The sequence below is a fragment of the Chrysemys picta genome, chromosome 3, assembly GCF_011386835.1.
Source record: "Chrysemys picta bellii isolate R12L10 chromosome 3, ASM1138683v2, whole genome shotgun sequence".
Classification (NCBI taxonomy): domain Eukaryota; kingdom Metazoa; phylum Chordata; order Testudines; family Emydidae; genus Chrysemys; species Chrysemys picta.
Window position 1 is genome coordinate 194,373,417 of NC_088793.1, and position 27,410 is coordinate 194,400,826.

General features: G+C 40.0%; 1 protein-coding gene across 5 annotated transcripts in view; it reads left to right on the top strand.

The window, feature by feature from the left end:
* WDPCP (WD repeat containing planar cell polarity effector) overlaps positions 1–27,410 on the top strand; it is a 249,225-nt gene that overhangs the window by 78,481 nt on the left and 143,334 nt on the right. For 4 of the 5 annotated variants that reach the window (XM_005287202.4, XM_005287204.5, XM_065589739.1 and 1 more), the window contains exons 2-6: positions 4,816–4,900; positions 6,387–6,431; positions 7,489–7,539; positions 10,452–10,522; positions 10,779–10,838. In XM_005287202.4, the coding sequence (XP_005287259.3) occupies positions 4,840–4,900; positions 6,387–6,431; positions 7,489–7,539; positions 10,452–10,522; positions 10,779–10,838 (288 nt within the window). In that variant the 5' untranslated portion in view covers positions 4,816–4,839. Of the gene's footprint in view, positions 1–945; positions 1,057–4,815; positions 4,901–6,386; positions 6,432–7,488; positions 7,540–10,451; positions 10,523–10,778; positions 10,839–27,410 lie in introns of all 5 variants that reach the window. The other variant, XM_042857181.2, reaches the window with a different exon arrangement.

The window sequence follows — 27,410 nt, forward strand, 5'->3', positions numbered from 1 at the left end:
TCTAGTAGGGATAAGGAGGTCCTGCTTCCGTTGTACAAGGCGCTGGTGAGACCTCATTTGGAGTACTGTGTGCAGTTCTGGTCTCCCATGTTTAAAAAAGATGAACTCAAACTGGAACGGGTGCAGAGAAGGGCCACTAGGATGATCAGAGGAATGGAAAACCTGTCGTATGAAAGGAGACTAGAGGAGCTTGGGTTGTTTAGTCTGACAAAGCGAAGGCTGAGGGGGGATATGATTGCTATCTTTAAATATATTAGAGGGATTAATACAAGGGAGGGAGAAGAATTATTCCAGCTTAGTACTAATGTGGATACAAGAACGAATGGATATAAACTGGCCATGGGGAAGTTCAGGCTTGAAATTAGATGAAGGTTTCTGACCGTCAGAGGGGTGAAATATTGGAACGGCCTTCCGAGGGAAACGGTGGGGGCGACGGACCTGTCTGGTTTTAAGATTAAGTTAGATAAGTTTATGGAGGGAATGGTTTAATGGTAAAACATAGTAGTCAAGGAAAACCAAGCAATGGTAGGTAAATAGTATAATGGCTAACAGGGGTCAGGCTGGAGACTCTTGCCTATATGCTCGGGGTCTTACTGATCGCCATATTTGGGGTCGGGAAGGAATTTTCCTCCAGGGCAGATTGGCTGAGCCTCTGGAGGTTTTTCGCCTTCCTCCGCAGCATGGGGCAGGGATCTCTAGCAGGAGGGTCTCTGCCGATTGAAGTCACTAAAAACAGGATTGGGGACTTCAACAGCAGAGTCCAGGGAAGGGGTAGGGACGGTTTTATGGCCTGCAGCATGCAGGGGGTCAGACCAGATGATCATAATGGTCCCTTCTGACCTTAAAGTCTATGAGTCTATGAGTCTATGAACTATCTTTATATAAAAATAGGTTGGAAAATCTTCCTAGCAAAATAGTTCTTTTTCTTTCAATTTTTTAAAACAGAACTTTGCAAGCTTAAGGAGAGCTTTAAGTCAATGAAGAAATCAAACGTCAGAAAAAAATTAAGATCACAAAACTTATAAACCAGAAGCAAGAAAAGGGCATACGTAAAAGGTAACCTGCACTTGTCTTTACAAATCCTGCAAAGATTTATTTGCTTAAATTCAAGCACATGAGTAATTTCATTTAGCTCAATGTGACATCGCATATGCTTGAAGCATGTGCATAAGTCTTTGCAGGAGCAGAGCCTAATTGATGCAGTTAAAGAAATGTTGTAAACTTTGCACATCATTTTTTTTTAAAAAGAGTGAAGAAAATTATGCAACAAATCAAGTAGTTAGATACTGAGATGCTATAATTTGATTGTTGTGCCTGGGTTGAGTTCCTTCAAATATGTTTCCTACCAGAGGAGAATAATTCCATAATAGTGAATATTAATGCATGGAATGTATCACATTTTATTTTAGGGACATAAGTCTTCCATTCATTCAGACTGGAGTAAAATATAATTAAACAGAAGACATCTCAGGTTAGGGGATGGTTAAAAAGTTTTTCCAGTGGACTGGTGATCACTTCACCAAAACAAGCCATCTCTACAACTGGCACTGATTGACCTTCTTGTTGATAGTCAGGGCATAAAGGCCAAGGATAGGATGGGTCTATAAACTGAATTGCCCCTCACGCCTAGATGTGGTACCTCCAGATCAGGCTTGGATATGTTGGCAGGATCCATCTTTTACTCCTGTGAATAAACGGAGGACATCACTCCCCTGGACAGTCAATCCATCATTTTTCAGCTGAGGACTAAAATGTAATTTTGAATATGCTGCTTCAGTTTGATCATTTTCCTACACACCCTTTTTTTTTTCAATAGTGGAGTGAAAATGTTTAAAAATAGGAAAAGTATCCAAAAGTTATTATTTGGTGCTGAGTGCAAAGCACCTTTCTGTCTTTTCCTCTCTGACACTCAAGGGAAAAAAACACTTGAAAGCATTCTTTTGGTGCTTAATCCGGTACTTCCCTTTTGCTCCTCTCTTCCTTTCTGTCTCTCTGATGCTCAAGGCTTGGCTCATAAACAGACTAAAACCAAAAATATAATGGTAATAATTAGATGAAAAAGCAAGAATTTTGTTCTAAGAATTACCATAACTGTTAATGTCTCTGTTGGCTCTCATACTTGGAGAAGTTTAAATCAGCTTGGGGGATACCATGTTTAGCAGATGTTTTCTACTCACTCTTCATTGTAATCCGATTGAGTGAATGGTGACTTTGAAGTTGGCAATGAAAAATGAGCTTAATTTGTGAGTGACAGTGAACCTACAAGCTTGGAAGAAGTTGATTGCCAGAATAAAAATGTAAGACTAGTCAGAGAGAATACTTTAGAGACCAGACCGCCAGGTTTGAAGTATGTAGATTTCTTGTAACCAAAAAAAGGAGTCTAGCAAATTTCAATGAATATTCTGCCTTCCAAGAAATAAAATGAAAGCAGCCTGAAGTCGTAAGAAGTCAAAGTATATCAGTTATACAGGTGAGGTGCTCTCCTAATAATAACGGTGAAGCAATATTGTACAGTGAGGTCCTCAATGGGTTTAAGTCACATAGTCCATTAACAAATGTCTCGTGAGAATTTTTTTTCTCCTACTGGTATAATTGGACCTGCTATCTCAGAAAGATGGTGTTGTGCATCCTAACCTGCAGTTGTTGAGTTGCTCCACCTCTGAGCTTGGGTCACAAGACATTAATTCTTTGTGATCTGGTGTGCCCTGTTGAAGGACAGGAGTTTTTTTGGTGCAGTCCAGAAATCAATTTACGTTGAAATACTATTCTCAGAAGTGGAAAAGATTTTCTCTATAAACAGATGGTAACACCATCTCCAGGTTCTGTGTCCATATATTAGATTATTCATTGTGCCTAAGTCTCTCAGCCTCTTTTCTTCTGTCAAGGTGCTCCTGCATGCCAGCTCAATATATCATCTGTGAGTGGCAGATTCTATTTTTTTTTCAGTCAAACCACCCTCACAAAATTTCTGAAAAAATGCGGTTAATTAATGTCTTCCCATCAGTCAGAGAATAAATTCTATCAAGGACCTTAACCTTGTGATTCTTGAGGACTTGTTTTTCTTCCACTTGTCAGTTACATCTGTAAGAAGAACAAGAGTATTACAGAATTTAATGGCTAGCCTCCTTTCACTGTCTTCCACATGGACAGTGTTGTCCTGTGTCCTCATCCCATACTTATTCCAAAAGTGGTGCCCGAGTTCCAGCAATCTCCTGGTGTTCTTGCCAAAACCTCATTCTCGCCCAGGGGAGACTATACTCCATTCACTAGATGTGGTGTGTTTTGAACTTGTACTTGGATAGGACTAAGGGGTTTAGGAAGTTAGCAAGATTTTTTGTAGTTTTGGGGATCAGTGTAAAAGGAATGCTTTTTCAACTCAGCAGTGTTTAAGTGGATTAAGCTGTGCACTGAGATATAATAATATGTTAGCTAGGGTGAAAGTATCTCAGAGTATTACAGCAATCTTTATCAGGACTAACGTGACATCCATGATGAGTCTCTAATATTTTCATCATACAACTCTCTTGATTTGACATTTATGTCAGATGCTTGTTTTGGGAGGGCAGTTCCAGTTAGAACTCCTCAGCCCATCTTTCTGTGGGTGTAGTACTATTTAGACTCCCACAGTGGGAAAATGAGAGCCTATCTCCAAAATGAAAAACATGGCTCTGGCCAGTACCATACAAACTACGGTTCTTCAGGAGTGTTGTCTCTGCATATTCATGTTAAATGCCCTCCTTCCTCTATTCCGCAGAGTTCTACTTTGATGCAACCATTGGTCAGAGGCAGTTGGGGCACATGGCCTTGTTTGTAACCTCAGCTGGGAATATTTGGTGCCACAAGAGGTTGGTCACACAGGTCCAATGGAAACTACTTTCCAGAAGGTTTGTGATGCTCAGTGGCATGGGAGGAGAGAGGGGACAGAAGGGGACTCATTCTCACAACTGTGAATATGGAGAGACAACACTTTAAAGAAACAAAAAACAGTTAGAATTGCAATCATGTTACATAACAGTCACCTTATACATTTTATCTGATTGACACCGGTTGTCCTTGTGTGTTAGTAATAATTTAATATAATCTCCCTATGTTTCTGATCTAGGAAAGCCGTCACTTTACGTATTTCACTTTAATTACTAGTGCCTGCAAGGCTCTCCTGTTCAAAACTCTCTCTTGACTTCACTGAAAGTTCCCTATGTGCAGGGTTTGCAGGGTCAAACCCTACAAGTATATTCTAATATTCCGGGGTCAAACCTTAAAAAACAGCCTCTAATTTTGCTTGCACAGTTATTATTTTGACACACGCATATGTGGTAATGTTGTATGTAAACAGCTGCAAGGACAAAGATAGAGCCTGGTTGTAAATTTGGCTCTAAATATAAAGCAAAAAAAACCCCAAACAACCTTATTGTCTCAAATTCATTCTCATGTGTCACTGACTTTGCTGTTGCTGAATATGTCAACTTTTAATGAGAGGCAATTACAATTATTCAAAATGGTATATTTCAGGCCCTTAAAGACTGTTTCTGATCCTATTATAATACCTACTTAGAATTAAAATACAATCCATATATACATATAGCAGCATAGTACATTTAGTATAACAGAAAGGACTAATTTTTTGTCTCCTAGGTAGCATCATTCATAGGAGCAGAAATAAGAGCAGTACTGTATGTGAGGTTACTATATAATTCTGCTTTCAGAATATCTCCAATGGCAGGCTCTTTTACCATTAAGTTGCCAAGGGACTTTCAGTTTCACTGGTGGTAGAAGGTAATTAATTTGCACATGTTGTTTCTTTCCTTCCTTTGATAGGACTGAGTTTCCATCTGCCATCAGATGTCTTTCTGCCTGACTGAGATGCACCTGTGGTCTTTGAAGAATACCTTACATGTTGGGGGTAAATCAACTGTGACCAAATTCCAACCTTTTCCTAAAACAGAATAACAAAAGCTGTCAATGAATATTCAATTGATATAAAATTCTGAATACTCATGTAAAGTTGAAGTTTATTTTTATGCTTGGGGAAAACAAATTATATAAAAGCAGTATGGTATAATGTGGTTAGCTTCTTATCTGGTCATAGATCTGGAGTATCTTTGTCAATAATGAAAAATTATTAAGATTATATATTGTCTAATTCATGTTTCCTTTTAAGAAGCCATGTGCTGCTTTACTATAGGTTTCACTATAATGACTAGTTTATTGATATTCATTCATACATTCCAGTTGATTGCAGAAGAATTATAATATGTACTTAATATGTAACAATACTTTATTGCTCATGCTCTGAAAATGTTGAATGGAGAACTGGTATACTTAAGATACATTTATCTTATTAAACTATCATTCCAGTTTACAAAGTAATTTGAGATACATGACTAATTACCATCCATGTGGAAAAAACCTTTATACTTCTAGCTTTGCAAGTGCTAAAATCCAATGCTCAACAAACCACTGGTTTTGAAATGTGTGATACCAAAACCACATTTATTTGACATCTAGTCCCTATGACAGTTGTAGCAAGGTGCATTCCAGTAACACTAAAAACCATACAAAAATATGATTAATCAAATATTGACTCAATTTCCCACAGTGTCCCATATCTTTATGAGAACAAGCCTGCTGTAATGACAACTAGATAAAATGTTTAATCAATAGCCAGACTGTCCATAAAAGCCTGGTAGCCTAAATAAAATAATTAATTATGATAATTGTAATTAAAAGCATGTTATGAACTGTTACATTTCAGAAACATGAACTGTTAGACTTTGTTTGCTGGGAGAAACCAGATCTTTAAATGACAGTTCATTATTTTCAGATTTCTTTGTAATGGATTCCAACCTAACATTGCTTTTGCTTATTACAAATAGTGTGTATAAAATCCCATCTCTGGAAATGATAGCTATGTGATAAATTGCAGAGCCATATGATAAATGAATATATCGTGCGGCTTTGACCTGTTGCCCACTAACCCATCTCCCTCAGCTCTTCAGGAAGCTGCTATTTTATTTTAAAGTCAGCCAGCCAAAGAAATGCTTTCCACCTTCTTCCCCAGCTGAGGAATTTCCCCAAAAATCTCTCCCAAGGCCAGGATGAGATAGAGTGAGTCTTGGGACAATTTATAGTAAAATAGTATCTCTTTAAAGTCTAATATCTTAGAGCACCACATAGCTAGAAATGGGAGTTTTTTACCATGGGAAGGGGAGCTTCCCAAAGTGCACAAGTATAAAAAAAAATAGTTGCAATTTACAGGCCAATAGTGGTAACATTGCCAGTCACCAGGAGGCATTTTTTAAAAAAGTGATTCAATTTCATTTTATGTGCTACATTTTTTCAAGTGACACACAATCACGATGTAATGATATTTCCACTTGATTATGTAGATGAAGACATTGGGATCTATCAATACTATGACAAGAAAGAACCAGGTACAGTATAAATTGTATTTAACTGTAAAAAAAACTGTTTAAAACTTTGAAATGTTTGGTCTGGTTTGGGAACAAGTTGTTTGGCTAATGGTGTTATGTATAGACTCAGCAATGAATTTCTTCTTAATATGCAAGTGTCTTTTTGTATTTCTCTAGAATCAGGAAACAGTCACAGAGACTCTGTCTCGAGTAATCTGAATCTATTTTTAAACTTTTTATTCCGATAGACAAAAACTATAGATAATAAGTAAATGAATCATAAAAATGATTAAAGGAACTTTCAATAGATATGACTGAATGCCTCTTACATTTGGAGAGTGATAAACTAAACATCAACCAGGCCTCGGAGTGTCTATATTTTCTACCTAACAATCTTGTATGTGCTATAAAGAAAAATTAATAAAACTATTTAACACTATAATTTGAATGTAATATAGTGTTTCAGATATGGCTAATTTGATATTGAGCATTCCAGTAATTTTTTATTTGTTGGAATCCCAGCAGAGGGCATCGTAAACGCAGAGGAATGCACTAGAGTTAGCCTCCTGGATCTTTACCTGATATCTGAAATAGGCATTTCAGAGTGAATGATCAATTTTCTTTATCTGATTAATCCTGTTAATCCTCGAAGTTTCATGATGGCCCAAAAGGTCTTTTCAGCTACAGTTACTTCCTGTTTCAGGCCAGGCTAAAGCGGAGGCTTGTGTGGGCATCCCATGTACTTAGTTTGGTGGTTAATATGCTGTCTCCATGGTTCTGATGACAGACTGACTCAGCTTCTCTCCTGGATTCAGTTGCAGCTCACTTCACTATCTGATGAGATTGGAGGCTCAGTAATACTGGCCCACCTGTTGGGCTGCATAAGCCTTTCTTTCACTGTGAATTTAAGATATCTGACTGTGAGGTGAAAAAATCAGGGCTGTCTTAATTTTGTGTAAATTTCTGTGTTTTATTAAAATGTCTGAATCGTCTCTTTAATGTATTCATATTTGCTGACAGCAGTTTTGAGGGTTAACATTCGTCTTTTCATTCTCCCCCCTCCCCCCCTCTTTTTTAGTATCACAAACGAACCATGGTTACTTAGAAGAGAAACAACAGCTTGTGGAATGTAAGGACATTTTCTAGGTTACTTGTTGTGATAAGATTGTGTTGCTTTTTTTTTAATTGCTGTTGCTCCTAGCAAAACACTAAAATAATCTCTCTTCTTCAACCTCAACTTTCTGCACATACCATATAGTAGGAGACTGAATATCATAGACCTAAAGAGCACAAAATAATTCACAAGATGTAACTAAACCTTCCTTATGTAATTGCAATATATTTTTTCTATATATAGAAAATATATGTTTTGGGGAGGAGGGATAGCTCAGTGGTTTGAGCATTGGCCTGCTAAACCCAGGGTTGTGAGTTCAATCCTTGAGAGGGCCACTTAGGGATCTGGGGCAAAACCAATACTTGGTCCTGCTAGTGAAGGCAGGGGGCTGGACTCAATGACCTTTCAAGGTCCCTTCCAGTTCTAGGAGATAGGATATCTCCATTAATTTATAATTTTATTAATTTTATTTATATCATTGAGCATGGTAGTCACAATTGTTTCTCATTTCTCTTGCCAAGTAAAAACAGAAATAAACATAATCCAGGACTCTCCTTATCAAGTTTAGTCTGCAGATTATCAATAAATTTCTTAAATAATTGAAAGAATTTAAATATTAATTGGTACAAAACTAAAAATTTTCCAAGAGGAGTAAAAGAAACATGGCACTAATAATCAGCTGTATTCCTAATTTGTTTGGTGAGGTTTTTGGGGGGAAATTTACATTGGATTATATGTTCCTTCTCGCTGGTTAAAAGAAGTTTTAATGATGCTATCACATTACTATCACAATGCTGCTAGAGGTTTATCATTTGAATAATAAAATCTTCCCTCCACCACAAGTTTTGTAACTACTGCATAGTTACTCCTTCTCATACCACATTGTAGTGTTCAATCTGTATTGCATTACAGCTATGAAAAATCAAATTGAATTTTATGGGATTTTGCAAAATAAAATTTATACTGTAAGAGTTCCCTTAACACTGTATCTGATCATAACTGAATTAGTATTAGGACCAAATTCTTCCTTCAAATAGATATGCAAAATTCTCATTAATTGAAGTGGGATTGGTGTGTGTGTGTTTGGTGGCAGAATTTGGCCCATAAGGACAAATCCCCCTGGGACCCAGTCCCCAGTATGCTCGAAGGGCCCTTTGTCCAGGAGAACTAGTGAAGTTCTGCTATAAAGCGGGGCAAAATTTAAGGAGCCATATAGAGGATTTACATCCCTTGTATGCTGTGGAGTATTGTTCTGCATGGGTTCCCTATATGATGGGTCCGTCTGTTGTGGGCAGAGCAGAGCCAGTAGATATTGATTACACAGCTGCACCAACCTGCTCCTCTCGTATATGTGACATGCAATGGGAGCATAAGCTACTATAGCGGTGTTGCTGTAATTACTCCCATGAACTGGCTCCACTACTGCTCTGTGGCATGATGGGAAGATTCCTCCCCTGTCAGGCTCCATTGGACTTCTCACTGCACAGCCCAAATATCAGGGCTCTGTGCTGAGATCAGGGCTGCCCCAAAGCACCGAATCTCACATGACACTTTTATGGGCCATATTTCTGACAAGGCTGCACTGGTTAATTTTGTATTCAAATGGTGATTTGGACATATAATTTGGTATTTGTATGAGCAAGTTCCCACTCTGTATATTTAGATAAGAGTTCTTAATTTACACAGAGGCTTATTGAAAAAATGATCTTACATGCCTAATTAGAATTATCACAACAGTTCCATTAACACTAGCTTGGTCCAATACAAGGGAAGCTGTATGTTCATGTGCTTTTTGTTTGGTTCTGAATGATATACATAGTGCATGACTGAAGGACTTTATAACATTTCTGTTATAAGTTGGTTTTGTGGGGAGGTTTAAACTTGACTGTTAATTCATTTGGCATGAAAATTGACATACAAACTCTGACAGCTCAGAGCTCGACACTTTTCACCAAATCTCCTTTAAATAGTTTAGACCGATAAATAAAGAGAGAGAGAGGGTTTTCCAGTTTCACAGGCTTTTTTGTTATGTACACTTGGGGGGGGGGGGGGAAATTGCTCACTTTTTAAATAATGACATTTAGTATGTTATTAAAACCTGATCTTTCAGCTATGACACAGCTATTGCCATTAACTCCAAAGGGAGCTTTGCCTTCCTAAATACTGCAGGGTCAATATCTTTGGCTAAATATTTCAAAATTGTTTGCTGAAAGTTAGGCATCTAAATAAAGTTAGTAAGATTGTTAGAGAATTGTAAGTATCCATGATTCCTATTTAAGCGAGCTAAGCACTCATATACCCTGATCCTGAACTTCCTGTCTAACCTACCCCCCAGGCTTTTTTTTGTTAGCTTGCCGTGGCAGACACGTAGAACCAAATTTTCAATAATAAATGCCTAAATGGCTCATATAGTAGTAGTAGTAGTGCAGGGCACAATTACCAGTTGACATCCATGCATGCATATTTTGTGGGCACAAGTTAGTGCTTGCTTTTGGAATTTTTGCCCTTAATGTTAATTCAACATAATAATATCTAAGATGAGTCAGGAGGGAGTTGATAACTTGCATCTCTGTGAGCTAGAAACACTGTGCTTGGGAGACTTTCCCATGGCAAATGCTTAGCAGCTGGGGAGGATATTCTACCCTGAGAGCTTTATCCATGATTCCCATAGTGAAATCGTGGTAGGTGAGGATATTTCATGTTAACTGTTCCTATGACAGAGCCTTTCAAAAGGGTATCATTTGACAATAGAAACCATACCCACTTCCCCCCAATTATAGGCAAGTTTCTGTATAACATTATGTTGAGATCATTCCTATAAATCTTATTATTTTGTTTCCCCACACCCAAAGAAAGAAAACCCCAACTTAAAACATAGTTTTTGACTGTTTATATATATATACATATATATATTTTTTATTTACCAGCTCGAGATTATCCTTGGATACTTAAAAACAAACGCCCAGAAAAACTGCGCGATGCTCTCAAGGAGCTGGAGGTACCTTTCAGAAACTTTCAAGTATGGCAACAAATAATCCGGTTTTCAAACCTCTTTCAACAGCTTTAATTTTCATAAAGGATCAGCCCTCCTGGTGATGATAAATGTGCTTTTGTCCAGTGGGCTGGTCCAAAACAGTTGCATCTTTGTTTGTGTGGCATGCTGATCTCTCATGCTTGAAAATCAGAAGCACCTTAACCACTAGTGACAATGTGTACAGCCAACTCCACTCTTTCTGTTTTCTGTTGTTCTTCAGGAGCTGATGCAAAACAGTCAGTGTGTGCTGAGCAAATGGAAGAATAAATATGTCTGTCAGGTAAAATGTTTTGACATGCTCTTGAAATGTTCAGTCAGTGGAGCTGAACGACTGTTCAGTGATTGATGCTGAAATGTTATCATGTTAACTGGTATAGAAACTCACTGGTGTTTTAGCATGGGGGAATTTCATTATTTAGATTTTGTTTATAAGCAGAAACAGACAGGATAAAATCAAACTCTATGGTCATTTTACTAACAAGAATTACTCAGTAAGGGCTTGATCTTTTGAGGTACTGAGTGCCTGCAGCTTCCACAAAAGTAATGGGATTTGAAGGCACTAAAAGCTCGGGGGTGCTGGAATAATTTTTATAGTGGGGGTGCTGATGATAGAACCCATGTATTTAGTGTTTGTTATTACTACTTCAAGCCAGGGGGTGCAGTAGCATCCCTAGTTCCAGCACCACTGTAAACACCTTACAGGATCGGACCCACACAGTCAAAAGAGCCATTAAAATGTATAAAGAGGCCTGGAAAATATTTTTATATGATATATTTTACGTAGCAAACATTTACACATATGTATCAAAGCATTTACTTTGAACCTGGATACCATGGTGATGGGGGTTGTGCGAGAATCTAGATAAATAGATCACACGTCAAGTCCCAGAGCATAGGGCACTGTGGCAAGCCATGCACGTGTATCTCTCCTTGATATGTACATAAATATCGATATACTGTAAAAAGGAAACATCTGTTCACATCCTCATTAGCACAGGGCAGCAGGGTAACTGGGAACAGTATGGCATATTGGAATGTGTGATCCAGCTTCCTAATCAACAGCTTGCTCTGAAGATGTGGTTAGTATTTTATCACTTTAAACGTTTCTGCATAGCCCTATAACTTCGATGTTTGTGAGAAAGGTGCATCATGTTTAAAACTGCTTCAGCACTGAAGTTGACATTTTAAAAAATGTTACTAATGTAGTTCTAAAAAGCAAATTTTGTACTTTGCTTCTGCAAAATGTTTTAATGTTTTTCAATGTAAATTAAATGTAAATAGTTCCAAATTTGTATGGTCCTGTTTTGTTAAATATATTTAAAGTATCCAAATTCCATGTATGTTAAAGAAATTTCCAGAATTGTTTTTAACAAGAACAATTTGTCAGTGAATGCTAATCTTCTAAAGCTAATTTTAAGTATCAACTGTTCAGTTATTCAAGGCCCCAGATTTTTGAGGTGGAGAGGGAAGGGAAGGAGTGTGTGAATCAGAGAAGCTGAGTCGTGATCAACTTTAAGTGTCACTACACAAAAAAATGGTTGTTCATCTTTTTTGTTACCCCTTTGCTATGTATCCTCACTTGTGTCTTTCTACCCAGTCTCCCCATATCTTTTTCCTTCCTGTTACATCTCCATCTTTCTAAACTCTCACTCCTTACTAAAATGGAATACTTGTCCTCTGAACAGCCTGCCTCCTCTTGCGGCCTGTGCTTTACGGACTGGCTTCTTGAATTTTGGAGCCTCTTGCCAGGGGACTTCTTCAAGCCAGAATTATGTCACTCCTCCCTTAAAACACAACATCCTAGGTTCGCCAACTATCGTATGTAAAACTCATTTCTCCAACTTAGGTTTCTCAGAGGAAATTCTTCACATGCATACATGTGTGTGTACACAAAACATAATATATAAAAAGAAACAATATATACTTATCAAGTTATTTCTCATACAAGGTAGGGGGGAAATTGAGAGATTGCTATTTCTACTTTTAAATATGTGCTTTCACACTACATCAGTGGGGTCATATAAGGAGGTAGATAGATATCTGGCCTATTCCTGTAAGTTTTCTTGAGATATTTTGCTCGAAAATTAACTAGAGGTGAAAACAACGGTATTAATAGTAGTTACTTCTCTATCTTAATCAATTTCCATTTGCTTTCTCCAGTTCTTAGCCCATTTTGCATTGAGATTATCACAGCTCAACACAGTTTTATACAATACGCAGCTGGAATTGAACTTTCTCATAGTGATTTAGAACATCCAGAGACTATTCAGTCAAAAAATTTGTGTTATCCTGCTTTCCATCATCCTCATAATAAATTGTAGTTCTTCAATAAATGAAAATAAAACAGAGGAAAACGAATAATTTGGGAGAGTTCTTCTCAAGTAGGACAATTCGCAAAATGCCTACTTATCAATTCTTTTTGATGTCATACGGGATCTGCACTGTATTGCTACTTATCTTCCCCATAGCATCTTGTGAAAATGACAAGATCCCTCCCTTCATGAATTGCCTAGTAGAAGATGTGCAAAGTAAAATGTGACAGTAAAATGCCGTATTTTTGAACCAATGAATTTTTAAAAATTAACAAAAATACTTCATGTTCTTCTATTTGGTGGGAAGGAGTAAATTCTAAAAATATTTGAAGCAATAACTTGCTAATGTTTTGGAAACATCACTTCACAAAGTGAAAAAGAAGTTAGAGGTTTATTTATAAACTTCAGGTGGGTGTATAATTAACTGTTTCACTTAAATGGTCTGAGTTATGTCATGTCACTATTCTATTTATATACTTCTCTGAGTAAAATAATCTTTGCCTGTAATAGAGAAGAATATGTTTTACATTAACTTGCCATTATTGTGGTAAGCAATAAGCAAACAAACCTCATGGATAGTGAAAAGTAAATTACTCCACCACTTAGATGTTAATAACTGTAATTGATTACTGATCTGGGCTCGATTTGAATGGGTGACTGGGAGTTCAAAGATTTGTATCCTAATGCCATTCTCCTCAACCTTCTAGCCCTTTTATCATAAACTACTGACAGATGTCATCAATAAAAATATAATAACTTAAAATATTACAAACAATCAATAGCCATACTTTTTCCTAAATTTCCCATTGTGTGTGAATCCTTCATATTTCTGACTGAACCATAATGAGGCAACGCTTTTCTTTGTAATAACAATCTGCCACCATCACAGCCTCTCTCTGTGGCCTTTGCTCCTCTGGCAAGGTAGAAGGGGTGGAAAACAACGTAAGGCAGTACAAGTGTAATAGGACAATCACATGAAGGACTGTTGTGTATCAGATTTTGTGAGAAGTAGGCATAGGCCTACTGTCCATAAACTGTTGTGCCTACTGGTATGTGAAAAGCCGTAGTCCCTCAGTGTGCTGCCTCCCCAGAGCCTTCAGGTAACCCAGGGAGCAATAAATTGGGTGCTAGATATTTTCAGAGAATAGCACACATACAGCTCCTAAAATTAAATGTGCAATCATGTTAATTGTGTGTGCAAATGACAGACTGCATGCACATTACTGCAGTTACATGCAGAGAGTAATTATGCATGCAAGTCATTTGCATGTACACACTTCTGAAAATCTCACTTCAAGACTCTAAATTAAATCCAGCTCTTTTGCATCCCATTACCTAGAACAGGGGCGGGCAAACTTTTTGGCCTGAGGACCGAATCGGGTTTCGTAAATTGTATGGAGGGCCAGTTAGGGGAGGGGGTCGTGGCTTGGCCCCCACCTTCTATCTGCTCCCCCCCGGGACTCCTGCCCCATCCACACACCCCGCTCCCTGACCGCCCCCAGAACCCCGCCGCCCCATCCAACCCCTCCTCTAATTCCTGACGGCCCACCCAGGACCCCTGCCGCATCCAATCACCCCTTCTCCCTGTCCCCTGACTGCCCCCGGAACCCTACCCCTGACTGCCCCCTGCCGCCCCATCCAATCCCCCTCCTTCCTGACTGCCCCCCCCCAGGACCCCTGTTCCTCCCCCAACCACCCCGCCCCCCATCCACACCCCCGCCCCCTGACCACCACCCCGAACTCAACTGCCCTCTATCCAACCCCCCCCGCTCCTTGCCCCCTTACCGCGCTGCCTGGAGCACTGGTGGCTGGCGGCGCTACTGCCACGCCGCTCGGCTAGAGCCGGGCCACGCAGCCACCACACAGCACAGAGACCGGGTCAGGCCGGGCTCTGCAGCTGCGCTGCCCTAGGAGCTCACAGCCCTGCCGCCCAGAGCATTGTGCCGGCGGTGGAGCGAGTGAGCTGAGGCTACAGGGGACGGGGGACAGCAGGGGAGGGTCCAGGGGTGAGCCTCCTGGGCCAGGAACTCAGGGGCCAAGCAGGACGGTCCCGCGGGCCAGAGTTTGCCCACCTCTGACCTAGAACTACCACTAAACCTTAATGTTGCCCCAGTTCTGTCTTTTTTTAAAGTTTAGTTTTGTGTCTAAAGTCTGCTCTCATCACTTTTTCCTATATGACAAACATCAAGGGCACCGGAACCTTTGTAGAAGTGAGGAGAGCCATCGGCGCCGAAACCGGGGGGGACCAGGGAGCAGTGCCCCCCCACACTTTTTAACATGGGTGTAGTTTGGGGATGGGCGTGGTGTTGCTCCCCAAACTGCAAGCCTTGGGCAGGCACAAAGCAGCCCTGGCAGGGGCTGCGCTTTGCAGCGGGGAAGCTGATCACCATTATCAGCTCCCCCTCCTCAAAGTGCAGCCCCTGCTGGCGCTGCTCCGTGCCTGCTAGAAGCATGCAGTTGGGAGGGGTTAGCGCCACTCCCTGCCCCCCAAACTACACCCTTGTTAAAAAGTGGGGGGCATGGCCCGCCCACTTTTAAAAGTGGGAGGTCATGGCCCCTGGGAGCCTCTCCCCCCATCCCTCCCCTGGTTCAGGTGCTGTTGACAAACATGGCACTAGAAGTTTTATATTTACATGCTTTTCATTGCCAAAAAAATCTGTTGACTGTGTTCTTTATTCTTGCAACCCTATATATACACTTGAATATTTTTTATATCATATAGAAACAGAAAATGTGCTAGTTCATGCAAACATACCTAGACTGTATTGTGATTTTTTTAAAAGGATTGTAGTATTTAAGAGAGCTTAGTAGAGCCCTAAAGGACTGAGCTCTATTCTTTTGCTCTGTACCTACTAGCTCCAATAGCATGCCATGTTAGTACTGTAGTTCTAAACCCAAAGTTTGATGACCTATGATGAGCTGCTGAAATAATCCTGTAATCTTCTGTTAGTTGTTGTCAAAAGAAGAAAATAAATAGACCATAAAAGATGCTTTGACAGAAAAGAAAGACAAGAGATCTTTCCAGTAAAATGTCACTGTATTATTTATAAATAAATTGTTCCTTCCTTCCTGTTCTGGTCAGGAATAACAATTTAATGTAGTTAATTAATTTCACTAATATTTTAATTAGAATTTGCTATGAAGAAACTGCCGCTACTTTTCACCCATGGTATCATTCCTTAACACTCTGGAATGCTTTGAAATCTTTTGCTACAAAAATGTGAATTCAGTCCTGTGAAGTGAGACCATGTTTTCAGTTTTGGTGTACAGTGTATATTTGCAAAACTAATGAGAGCTCGCTGAATAATCTAGTTCCTAACTTCTTGATTTTTACATGCACGTTTCAGTGTAGGATTAACACACGCCAGTATTTACATATTTCATTGTATGAATGCAAGGTAGCAGAAGTGAATATTGGCAGCTAATAATAAGAATTTTGCATTTGTATTTAATTACTTTTATTTTATTTAAGTTGCAGTTTGCATATGTACATAAATACTTTTTATGTTACTGTCATTTTCACATTTAGAGCTTAATTGTGAGCTGAGATACACAGCAATATGTGCTGACATGGCTTGTGCAATTAACTGCTGTGCATGTGCACGCAAGTAAGCTGATTTAGCAAGATATATGGTGACACATGCCAGGGTATCTGATGTCAGAATCAAGATACTATGTGAATAAAACATATGAGAAGTTAGTACTTTTTGCCAGCTAGTAATAGGAACACTGTCCATCATATTAAATTATTTGCTTTTAATCATAGCAGTTAGTTCATAACATGTTGGTAGAGATCCAGGGCTAAAATCACAAATGCATTGATTGTTGTGAAATATTAACATGTAACAACAGTAAGCTAAGCTGTATTGAGGAAAGTGACAGAATAATTACAATGGAGTGTGTGTGGGGGGGAAGCAACCTGAAATGAAGAGGTGGGTGAAAACACTGTGATCCTGCTTGAACAAGAATTGCTTTGCAGTTCCATGCCTCTCTTTGCATATTCCCTGATCTTGGTTGGACTTTGTGACTTGACTTCAATGCAACTTAAGCATGCACTTAAGTGCCTTGCTGAATAGAGAGGGATTTAAATACATGCTTAAAGTTAAACATGAGCTTGAGCACTTTGTTGCATTGGGGCCTAAATTCCCCTTGAGCAAGCTGTGTTCCACCAACATTCATCTGTGCATGGTAGAAGGGCATTTTGGCAAGTATTAACGAGTGTGTCAAGGATGATATGGGTCTACTCCTGGACTGCTCACAAACAGCTTCCGGAATGCAAGTCACTCTCAGCGATGTTTGTGTGTACTTGCAGCCTGCCAGTCACACACAGGCTTTTACCAGCCTGAATTATACTGCAGGGTGACCCCAGCACACTCCCAGTCCCAGACTTTTCCCCAGAAATGTACTTCTTGTACTGCCCAGCTCTCATCTGGACAATACAAGCTCATAGAAAGTCCTTCTTTTTATTAAGTGAAATGATATGCACATGCCTGCCCGCCGAGCCAGTGGGATGGCTTAAAGTTAACGGCTAAAACAACACGAGTAAATGGGTCTTAGTTCCCTGCATGTCATCAAACCGTTCTTCGGTGGTGGAGTGGAAATTGAGTGACGAGAGGGTGCTAAAAATTTCAGGTGCTAGGCCAACATGGAAAAGGACATGGCCTCGCTGTGTGTACTTACAATTGTAGGTCGCTGGCGAGGGAGGAAACATTAAACCATCTGATGGAGGAGAAGAAAAGGATAAGATGCGATATCCTCGGTATCTGCGAAACCCGATGAAAGAAGGAGTTGGAAGTCAACTGGAAAGATGGAAGCGCTCTGAGGCTCGGAAAGGGAGATGGCGCTAGAAACGTTGGAGGAGTCGGATTTATCGTCAGTAAGAATTGGGTTTCGAAAGTCATATCATGCCAGGTAATATCATCACATATTGGTGTGCTGCATCTTCAGATGGAGTCAAAAGCTATCCTCAAGGTCATCCAGGCCTACGGTCCCACAAGTGCAAGTGAGGATGAAGAAGTAGAAGAATTCTACCGAGAGCTCAAAAGCGCCCTCGTGCAAAAGTCCACTTACACTATCACAATGGGAGATTTCAATGCTAAAGTCAGGCGATGGAAATCTGGTGAAAAGTTCATAGGGAGATACGGCAGCAGCGAAAGAAATGAAAGAGGAGAAAGGCTGGTAACTATGCAGAAACTAAAGAACTGTACGTGGCGAAGATTGCAAAAAGTTGGACTTGGATCATGCCAAACGCGAAGAGTAAGAATGAAATCGACTATATTTTAGTCAATAAAAGGCGCATCGTTCAAGATGTCTCTGTAGTGCAGCGCTTCAACACCGGCAGTGACCATCGCCTGCTTAGAGCGAAGCTGATTTTCGACAGAGTAGTGGAAAAGAAAGCTTTACAGATGGCAAACAGGAAACAGCGCCCGAAGACATTCGATGAGCAAAGCTGAAGAAAGCGATTTCTGGGTTTGACTGGAGCCAGACGGAAAAGTGTGATGAGGACTATAGTATCTTTGCTGACAAGCTGAGACATTGCATAAAAGCAGCTGAAATTGAAAAGATGAAGAAGGCAAAGAGAAGAATCTCGAACGAAATGAAAAGCTTGTTAGAGAAGCGGAGAAATATGAAAAGGAGCCCCGATAACAACCTTGAGTACTCCATTCTGTGCAAGCTTATACGGCAAAAACTGAAGGGCGACTTTGAGAACTTCCAGAAAGAAAAGCTCCTTAAAACAGCTGAATCACGCAAGAGCCTCAGGACATGCAAGCAGGAATTGGCGCAGTATAGATTGAGCGTAACAGCATTGAAGAACAAGGACGGAGAGACAATAATTGACAAAGCAGGGATGGAGGAGGTCTGCAAGGACTTCTATACAGAACTGTTCAAATCAAGGATCAACGTCCCTCTCCCAACGCTCCAAGAGTCAAAAGAATGCGTCCCCCCAGTAATTGTCAGTGAAGTCAGAAGCGCACTACACCAGATGAAGGCAAAGATAGAATAATATCAGAAATTATTTCTGCAGGAGGCGAAAAACTTTGGAAGGCCCTCACTTTAAGATTCAGTCGATATCTCAAAGATGGAAAAATACCATCAAGCTGGAAGGAGTCGAATACCATCTTGCTGTACAAGAAGGGGGACTGAGAAAATCCTAAGAACTATCGAGCTATATGTGTGCTTTCTCATATCTATAAACTCGTTACAAAGGTGATAACAAACCGACTCTCGCAGAGTCTGGATGAACAACAGCCGAGAGAGCAGACAGGGTTTCAAAGAAATTTCAGCACGATCGACCTTATATTTACCCTTAGCCAGCTCCAAGGAAGAGCGAGGGAATACAAACTCCCACTGTGCATTGCTTTCGTGGAGTATGAAAAGGCCTTCGATAGTGTCGAGTTCAACGCAATATTAAAGGCGCTCTCAGAGCAGGGCATTAACACGCAGTACATCAGTTTGTTGAAGGAAGCGAATACTGGATGTACAACAGACATTACTCTCCTCGAAATTCCCCTCCCCATCCAAATCGAGAAAGGCGTAAAGCAAGGAGATACGATTTCACCAAAACTATTTACCGCCTGCCTTGAAATGGTTATGAGCAAGATCAATTGGAGGAGTGGTGTTACTATAAATGGAAAACGATTATCTCATCTCAGATTCACGGACAACATCATACTAATTGCTGAAAGCACCAACCAACTGCAGAGCATGCTACGAACACTCGACAAGAAAAGCAGTCAGGTCAGTCTGAAAATGAACCGTTGCAAAACGAAATACATGTAATCAGACATCTTACAAAAAGCCCGAATAACGGTAACAGGAGAAGAAATTGAAGAAGTGAAACAGTACATATATTTGGGTCAAAAAGTGAATATGTGCCAAGACATGAACGGAGAACTCTCGTGAAGGATCCGGGCAGGATGGTGTGCGTTTAATTCCATCAAGGACATCCTCGAAGGAAAAATCGACAAGACCACACGTACAAATATCTTCAGTTCAACAGTGCTGCCAGCCATGCTGTATGGCAGTGAAACGTGGGTACTGACGAACAGAGAACAGTGGCTGTCGGTAGCTGAAGGGCAATGGAACGAGCTATGTTGGGAATTTCCCTTCTGGATCGTATCCCAAATGAAATTATTAGAGAACGCAGCAGTGTGAAAGATATTATCGTGGAAAGCAGATATAATAAGATACGATGGGCGGGCCACATAGCACGGTTCACGGACAATAGGTGGACCGCAATCGTTACTGAGTGGTACCCAGGAGAACAGAAAAGACCACCTGGTCGGCCTCCAAGAGGATGGGAAGATGACATTGTTAAATGTTTCGGACGAACATGGAGAAGAAAGGCAAGAATGCGAGAAGAATGGCGGACGTGTTGTGATCGGAGCAGTCTTAACCGATCGTTCCAGGTGATCCAGGTGATATGCACAAATCTTGTTACTCCAATTAGAGTCTCCCAAACACTTCAGTTCAAACACACTGGTTTAGATAAAACAATAAAACAAGTGTATTAGCTATAAAGAGAGAGCTTTTAAGTGAACACAAGTAATGAGGCATAAAAGTCAGAAATGGTTACAAGAAAAAGAAAGATAAAATGCAGCTAACGCCTAACTTAACAAACTATATTAAATTCAAAGCAAGGTTTTTCTCACCACATGCTCTTAAGAGTCTTACTGGCTGAACTTTTTAGGCTAAGACCCCTGTAATGACTGTTTCCTTTGTTCCGCACCCGTAGCTTGAAGTAGCAATAACAACCCAAATACATGGTTTCCGCCGTCAGCATTCCCATTATAAAAATTGTTCCAGCACCACTGCTTTGGGGTGTCTGCCCTAGGGTGACCAGACAGCAAGTGTGAAAAATCGGGATGGGGTGGGGGGTAATAGGAGCCTATAAAAGAAAAAGACCCAAAAATCGGGACTGTCCCTATAAAATTGGGACATCTGGTCACCCTAGTTTGCCCCTTCTTTTTATTGTCCTGTCCTCTCTTTGAGAAGCATTTCCAGCTGAGAGCATGGCACCAGGCAGACGGTGTGGTCAGGAATCCCATGCTGCTTCTTTGCTAAAATGTAGATTTTCTGCTCATTCCCCTTTTCTTGCCAATGAATAGCCATTTAGAAGGCGATGGCCCATTGACCTTGTTTTCACCTGGCAGAGGGGTCAGCTTGCCCGTTGTCTCTAAGGAACAGGTTTGGCCTCTCCCCAGACTTGGAACATGTTTTAGTAACGCCATACAGTGGAATCTTATAATTTTACACACAATGTTGCTACGCATATTTTACCAGGACAATAATGACCAGCAAATTATGAGTTTTTCACATGATACCTCACAAGGCATACTTTGTACAAAGATTATTACAGTAGTGTACTAGGAATGAAGACAGAGGTACAGTCTGTCACATCCCTCCTCCCTGCCTCATGTAATTATGCCTGCATGCATACCTTTTACTCAGGCTATGTTCGAAGTCTATGTTTGAAGTCACGCCTATATTGTTTTTTATGCATTGTTCCAGAACATACTGAAACTGATGCAGATATATATCTACAGACTTTTATCTTATAACTATTTCATACATTGAAACACTTGTTTTGTGAGTTTTGTGATGTATTTCATTATGTGTTTGTTTCCCTAGTTTGCTTCCCGGCTCTTTGAGCTGTGGTCAAGTGAAAAATTCTCTAAGTAATATTAGTTCTATTTGATAGCATGTTTGAGTGAGTGAGTGAGTTTTAATTCCATTAGTAACAATGGGCAGCTCCTTTCAACAGCAATTTTTGGTGTTGGATCATCATGTGTGTGTGTTCAAACCAAGTTTACACCCTTCCCCATTAGATCTATGTTTGTTCCCATCCACCTCTCCATTTGAGTTTGAGTATGTAAATTTACATACATTGCAGTTAAATCTTACTACAATGGCACAATAATCTTAAACATCTGAAGTCCAATATATACATTTTCTAAGTTTCAGGTTAATTTTGAATGAAAACATAAACTGTTCTGTGTTATTTAAACACCTGCTTGTGCTTCATGGCAAACTTTTTTTAAAAATTCTTTTTGGAAGCAAATGGTTATAGATCTATTCTGTATTTCTACTTTGATCTTTATATAATGTTTTTTCTTAAAAGCTCATTTTCACTGGCTACTTATCCTCTAAATGAAGTCATAGAGCTCTTTTGTGACATCACATTTAGTTACTGTGGAAATTTTGTCACATTATTAAGGTTATAATGTCACAATGTAGTTATGGCTTTATATGAGGAATAAGAAGCAGGAGCGGATGAGATCTTGCATATAAATGTTCCCTTTGCATTCCCTTTTATTCTTGTCTGTGTGCCTTGTTCCATGCTCTCACCTATACTTGAAATGGTCCTTCTCTTTAAAAAGAACAGGAGTACTTGTGGTAGCTTAGGGGAGGTAGGGATAGCTCAGTGGTTTGAGCATTGGCCTGCTAAACCCTGGGTTGTGAGTTCAATCCTTGAGGGGGCCACTTAGGGACCAGGGCAAAAATCAGTACTTGCTCCTGTTAGTGAAGGCAGCGGACTGGATGATCTTTCAAGGTCCCTTCCAGTTCTATGAGATAGGTATATCTCCATATTTATTTATAGAGACTAACAAATTTATTTGAGCATAAGCTTTCGTGGGCTACAGCCCACTTCTTCGGATGCATAGAATGGAACCTGTACTGAGGAGATATATATACACATACAGAGAGCATGAAAAGGTGGGAGTTGTCTTACCAACTCTGAGAGGCCAATTAAGTAAGAGAAAAAAAACCTTTTGAAGTGATAATCAAGATAGCCCAGTACAGACTGTAGTGATTATCACTTCAAAAGTTTTTTTTTCTCTTACTTAATTGGCCTCTCAGAGTTGGTAAGACAACTCCCACCTTTTCATGCTCTCTGTATGTGTATATATATCTCCTCAGTACAGGTTCCATTCTATGCATCCGAAGAAGTGGGCTGTAGCCCACAAAAGCTTATGCTCAAATAAATTTGTTAGTCTCTAAGCTGCCACAAGTACTCCTCTTCTTTTTGCAGATACAGACTAACACGGCTGCTACCCTGAAACCTTCTCTTCAAACTCCATCAGTCACCTTTTCTTTCTTCAAATTCATTCTAAAAATAAAATCACTTGCCCTACAAAGCCTTTGAATCATGACCCACCAAAACATGGGTGAAAAGATAGGAGGCATAGGATGTGTGTGTTTTTTTTAATGAAAAACATACCGATATCTATCTATACATAAGTAACGCTAGTGGAAGAATGAAGGCGCTTCTGAGTGATTCTGTGGCTGCAGCAGGGCTTGGGGCAAGAAGCAAGCAGCCAGGAAGCTTCTCTGTGATTTCCTGAAGCTCTCGTGGCAGAGAGAGTTGCCTAGTGGCATCCTGCATCTACTTCGTATAGGGAGGTGCAAAAGATTCGTGCTCTCCCTGAAGAAACATTACTATTGAAGGTCTGTTGGTAAACCGCAACAAGAGGGATCCAGACTTAGCTACGGAGCTTGGAGGAAAGCAGAAGAGAGAACTGGAGGACACATGATGCACATGTACTTTTGAGCGGAGGGCTAGGGAGGTTTTGGCACTATGCCTTTAAAAGCACATAGACTTCCAAATCAGTGTGTGAGCATGATGACAACCGGTATCTGAATTGCACAGCAGTGGATGTAGCTAATGTACCTTGGTGCCTCTTAATAGCAGGGTAATGGCCACATTAGAAATGTCTAGATCAGTGCTTTTCAACCTGTGGTCCGGGGACCCCTGGGGGTCTGCAGACTATTTCTAAGGTGTCCGTGAAAGGTTGTTGTTACCATAGCACAGTGGTTTTCAACAAATCTGCAAATGAAAAAAGGTTGAAAACTACTGGTCTAGATCCATAAGTATATAAGATGGACAATTTAGATGCAACAAAATAACAATCATGTAGCTTTGATACCGTAATATAGTCATCTGAGAGGTGGAAGGTACCTTTCTTGCTGACTGAATGGGGTCACAAACCAAAAAGCATTCTTCCCAGCTGTTATCTAGAGAGACGTGGTGGATATCCCTACCCTGTAAAATAGGGAGAAGCTGCCAACAGACCTCTGATTCACCTGGTTTATCCACTGCCCTCTTCTCTCAGGTAAATGCAGAGCACTACAGCATCTCACCTTTGGAGAAGGGGAAATTTCTTATGCCCTAAGGTTGTAGGAACTTTTCCTGGATGAAAAGACAGATTGACTCCCAAGCATAGGAAGTTGTAGAGCACAAGTGATAGGGAATTTATTTACACAACCCCCCTTATTCAAATCTCCCTCCAGTTTGGAACTGAAGGATTTGGGGTGTTTTGCTCTTCTGTTGCAGACTAACATTTTTGCTTACTAGATAATCCCTGGCTTTTTAGAGTTTGCACAATTCAGAAGATTATGGAGAATTTCTCGTGGTAAATGTATTCCTTTTTGTTCTCATCGTTTAAATTTGGTCAATTTTTCCCCTCTACTTTTTTAGCTTTATTCATTAGACAGTTATAACTAACTGTAGTCAGACCTTGCTGGACTCACGTTAGCAAGTTGGAAATAAATTGTGATTTTATCTAGTCTAACTACAACATAAGGATAAATTGAAGTTTTGAAAAGTTGTAATAAAAACTACAGGCGTTTGACTGTGTCTAACATTTTTACTAGGACAGAACCTTAAAGGACATCTTTCATGACTGGGACTCTCTTGAATTATTGTATGTGCTTTCAGACTAACACAATATTCATCTTTGTCAGGATAGGAGGTTACAAAAAAAATTTTCTTCTGCTTTTCATGTATTTGTTTTGCATGTCAGGTATGTTTAGTTTGTATTTGAAATGTCATGCCAATTAGTTTTTAAAACCTAATATAAGTTAGCAGGAAAGAGATGGAGTGGAGAGTTTTTGGTTAAAAATATTAATAAAGAAAAGAGGGAAATAGTTCATTTGTTTATATGTTGTTCTGTTCAGTGCTGCAGGGTGCATAACATTTATACTCATTCATTAAGATGTGTATAACTGCCATTTTGCAAAGGTAGGGGCATAGATGAGAAAGAAAGCCAACAGAGATAGGCAGGTGAGATAATCAAATTCCTGTCCCTATTGCTTCCTATACTTCAGCACAGTCAAATGAAATCTTTCATTCTCTTCCCTTTCAATCAAAATGTGGAAAATACAAAACTCAGAAAGAAAATTCATAAATGAAAATATCTGCTGTATCTGACGACATAATAGGTTCATATGAATTAGAGATGGTCTGAGGTCATCTAATCCCGGCCACTTACAATCCAGGTTTGCTCCCAACTGTATACTTCCTACTGCTTTTGCAGTTCATTTTTAAAAGTCTAAAGTAATGGTGCTCCTGCTGCTTCCTCTGGAAACTATTATACAATTTAATAGATCTCACTGCAAGGAAGTTCTGCCTGGTATTCCATCTAACAGCATGCTGTACATCAATGTTTGCTTCACACCTGTGACATAGAGTAGACGTGGGTTATTATGATAACATCTATTAGAAAAGCAAGCATTTGCCTGGCATCACATTTTTAAAATATAGAATTCTAAAAATATAAATATTTAAATTAGAAATATAAATACAATCCTGGATCCTTGGCCCCTGGTAAGTCCTCTTTGTGCTTCTCCAGTGATGCAAAGAGGGCTTAAGGCTGCCTTAATGCAACAGCTGAAGACCCCTCTGATATAGAGGAAATCTCAGCAGGTTTCAGGCTGGCATAACCAGCTACTTCTGTCTCTGGAAGAGGTGGCATAAGGGGTGGGACCAGAGCACAATGTGGTCCAGCGATCCATGCTGGCAGAAGAGATCCTACAGAGTTGATTGGGACACACATTTGAATGAAGACAGACACAGGGCTAAATTTAAGCAGCAGGCTGTAACTTTATTAGCTTACCACTGGGGAGGAGGACCTCCGCATCCCCCTACTCTTCTGCACCAGGCATTTAAGTGGGTCTAGTGCGATAATCAGAGGGATATTGTGAGAAAAGTAGGTAAAAGTTTATAATGTGTTACAATAATCTATAACAATGAATGTTGGTGGGGAAAGGTGTAAAAGGGAGACAAATGAACTGAATTGGTCTACACAAAAAGGCTTACTGATCTAATTCAAGGACTGTTCAGAGATCACGCTTGGTAAACATATAAAATGTGGGCCGGAAATCAGTGAACCAAAATTGGTGTGTTGGAAATTAGTTCTAATTGGTGGACAAAATAATGAGGGATGGGCTATTTCACTCATCACTCCCTTTGGGGGTCCTCAGAAAGAGACTTTGAGGGGGAAATTAGCGGCTGTGGATCCCGGCTGACTGAAAGATGGGAGAACAGGAAGGAGCAAGCCTCACCATTATGGCTCCCAACCCCATCATCTCCGGGATGCCAGGATCCACTCTGACACCATTGGGCCTTCGTTGTCCTAGTCCCGAAAGATGTTCTTTTCCTTCCCCATCTTATTTCTTCTCTTTCCTAGTCCTCTGCTTTTGCCTTCTGTCTAATAAGACTCTGGGTTAGCTGGCCAAGACTGTATTTTGCAACATTTTGTTAGTCTGTGACCAGAAAGACAGCCAAAAGCAAGGTCCTAAGTACCCAATGTTGGTACACATTTGCCTCGTCTCTTGGGTGGTTAATAAGACAGAGTGCTGTGTCTGTGTTTTCCAGCCATGAGGTTGCAAGTGAGAGACAGCACCAGAGACAAAAACTACATTTTTAAAATCTGTTCTGTTCTTTTCTTTCCCCTTTTGTGTGTGTTTGTCTTGTTTTGTCTTCAAGAAAACAGGATTGGACTTTAAGAACACCAACAAAAAGAATGGCTCCAGACTATCTCAACTAACTTCTTGTCTTTTCCCCCAAAAGGAGAGTTGTTGCTGCCTTTAATGCTGTCTAAAAGACTGTCCGCTAGGGAGGGTTTTCCTTCTAAAACCTCTCCAGCTCAAGGGAAGGGGAACAAGAAATGTTGTTAAAATGAGAGCCTTCCTTAATAGTTTACATTTCAAAGGCTTTAACTGTTTTGTCTTATTTTCTGTGTCTTTAATAAAAGGTTAAAAAGATTTTTAATGCTGTGTTTGCCATGGTACTAATCTGCTGAGATCTCTGTATAGCAGACCCCAAAACTGATTACAACTGTTTAATGTTTGACAGTGACAGAGTCATATTAACACCTCTGAATCTTTGGGCCCATATATGCCAATACAGTGGGAGAAGGGAAGGTGGCATAATGCCAGTTAAATACCCTCCCCCCAGATGCACTGAGCAGTGCTGTGGTACACCAGGGGATCAAACTCACATTGCTGATTTTCTTCAATGCTTTTTCATAGACATATACACATTAAGGGTACTGTAAAAAATACAAACACCTAAAAAAATTTTAAATAGAATATCAGGGCTGGAAGGGACCTTAGGAGGTCATCTAGTCCAATCTCCTACTCAAAGCAGGACCAATCCCCAGACAGATTTTTGCCCTAGATCCCTAAATGGCCCCCATAAGGATTAAACTCACAACCCTAGGATGAGCAGGCTAATGCTCAAACCACTGAGCTATCCC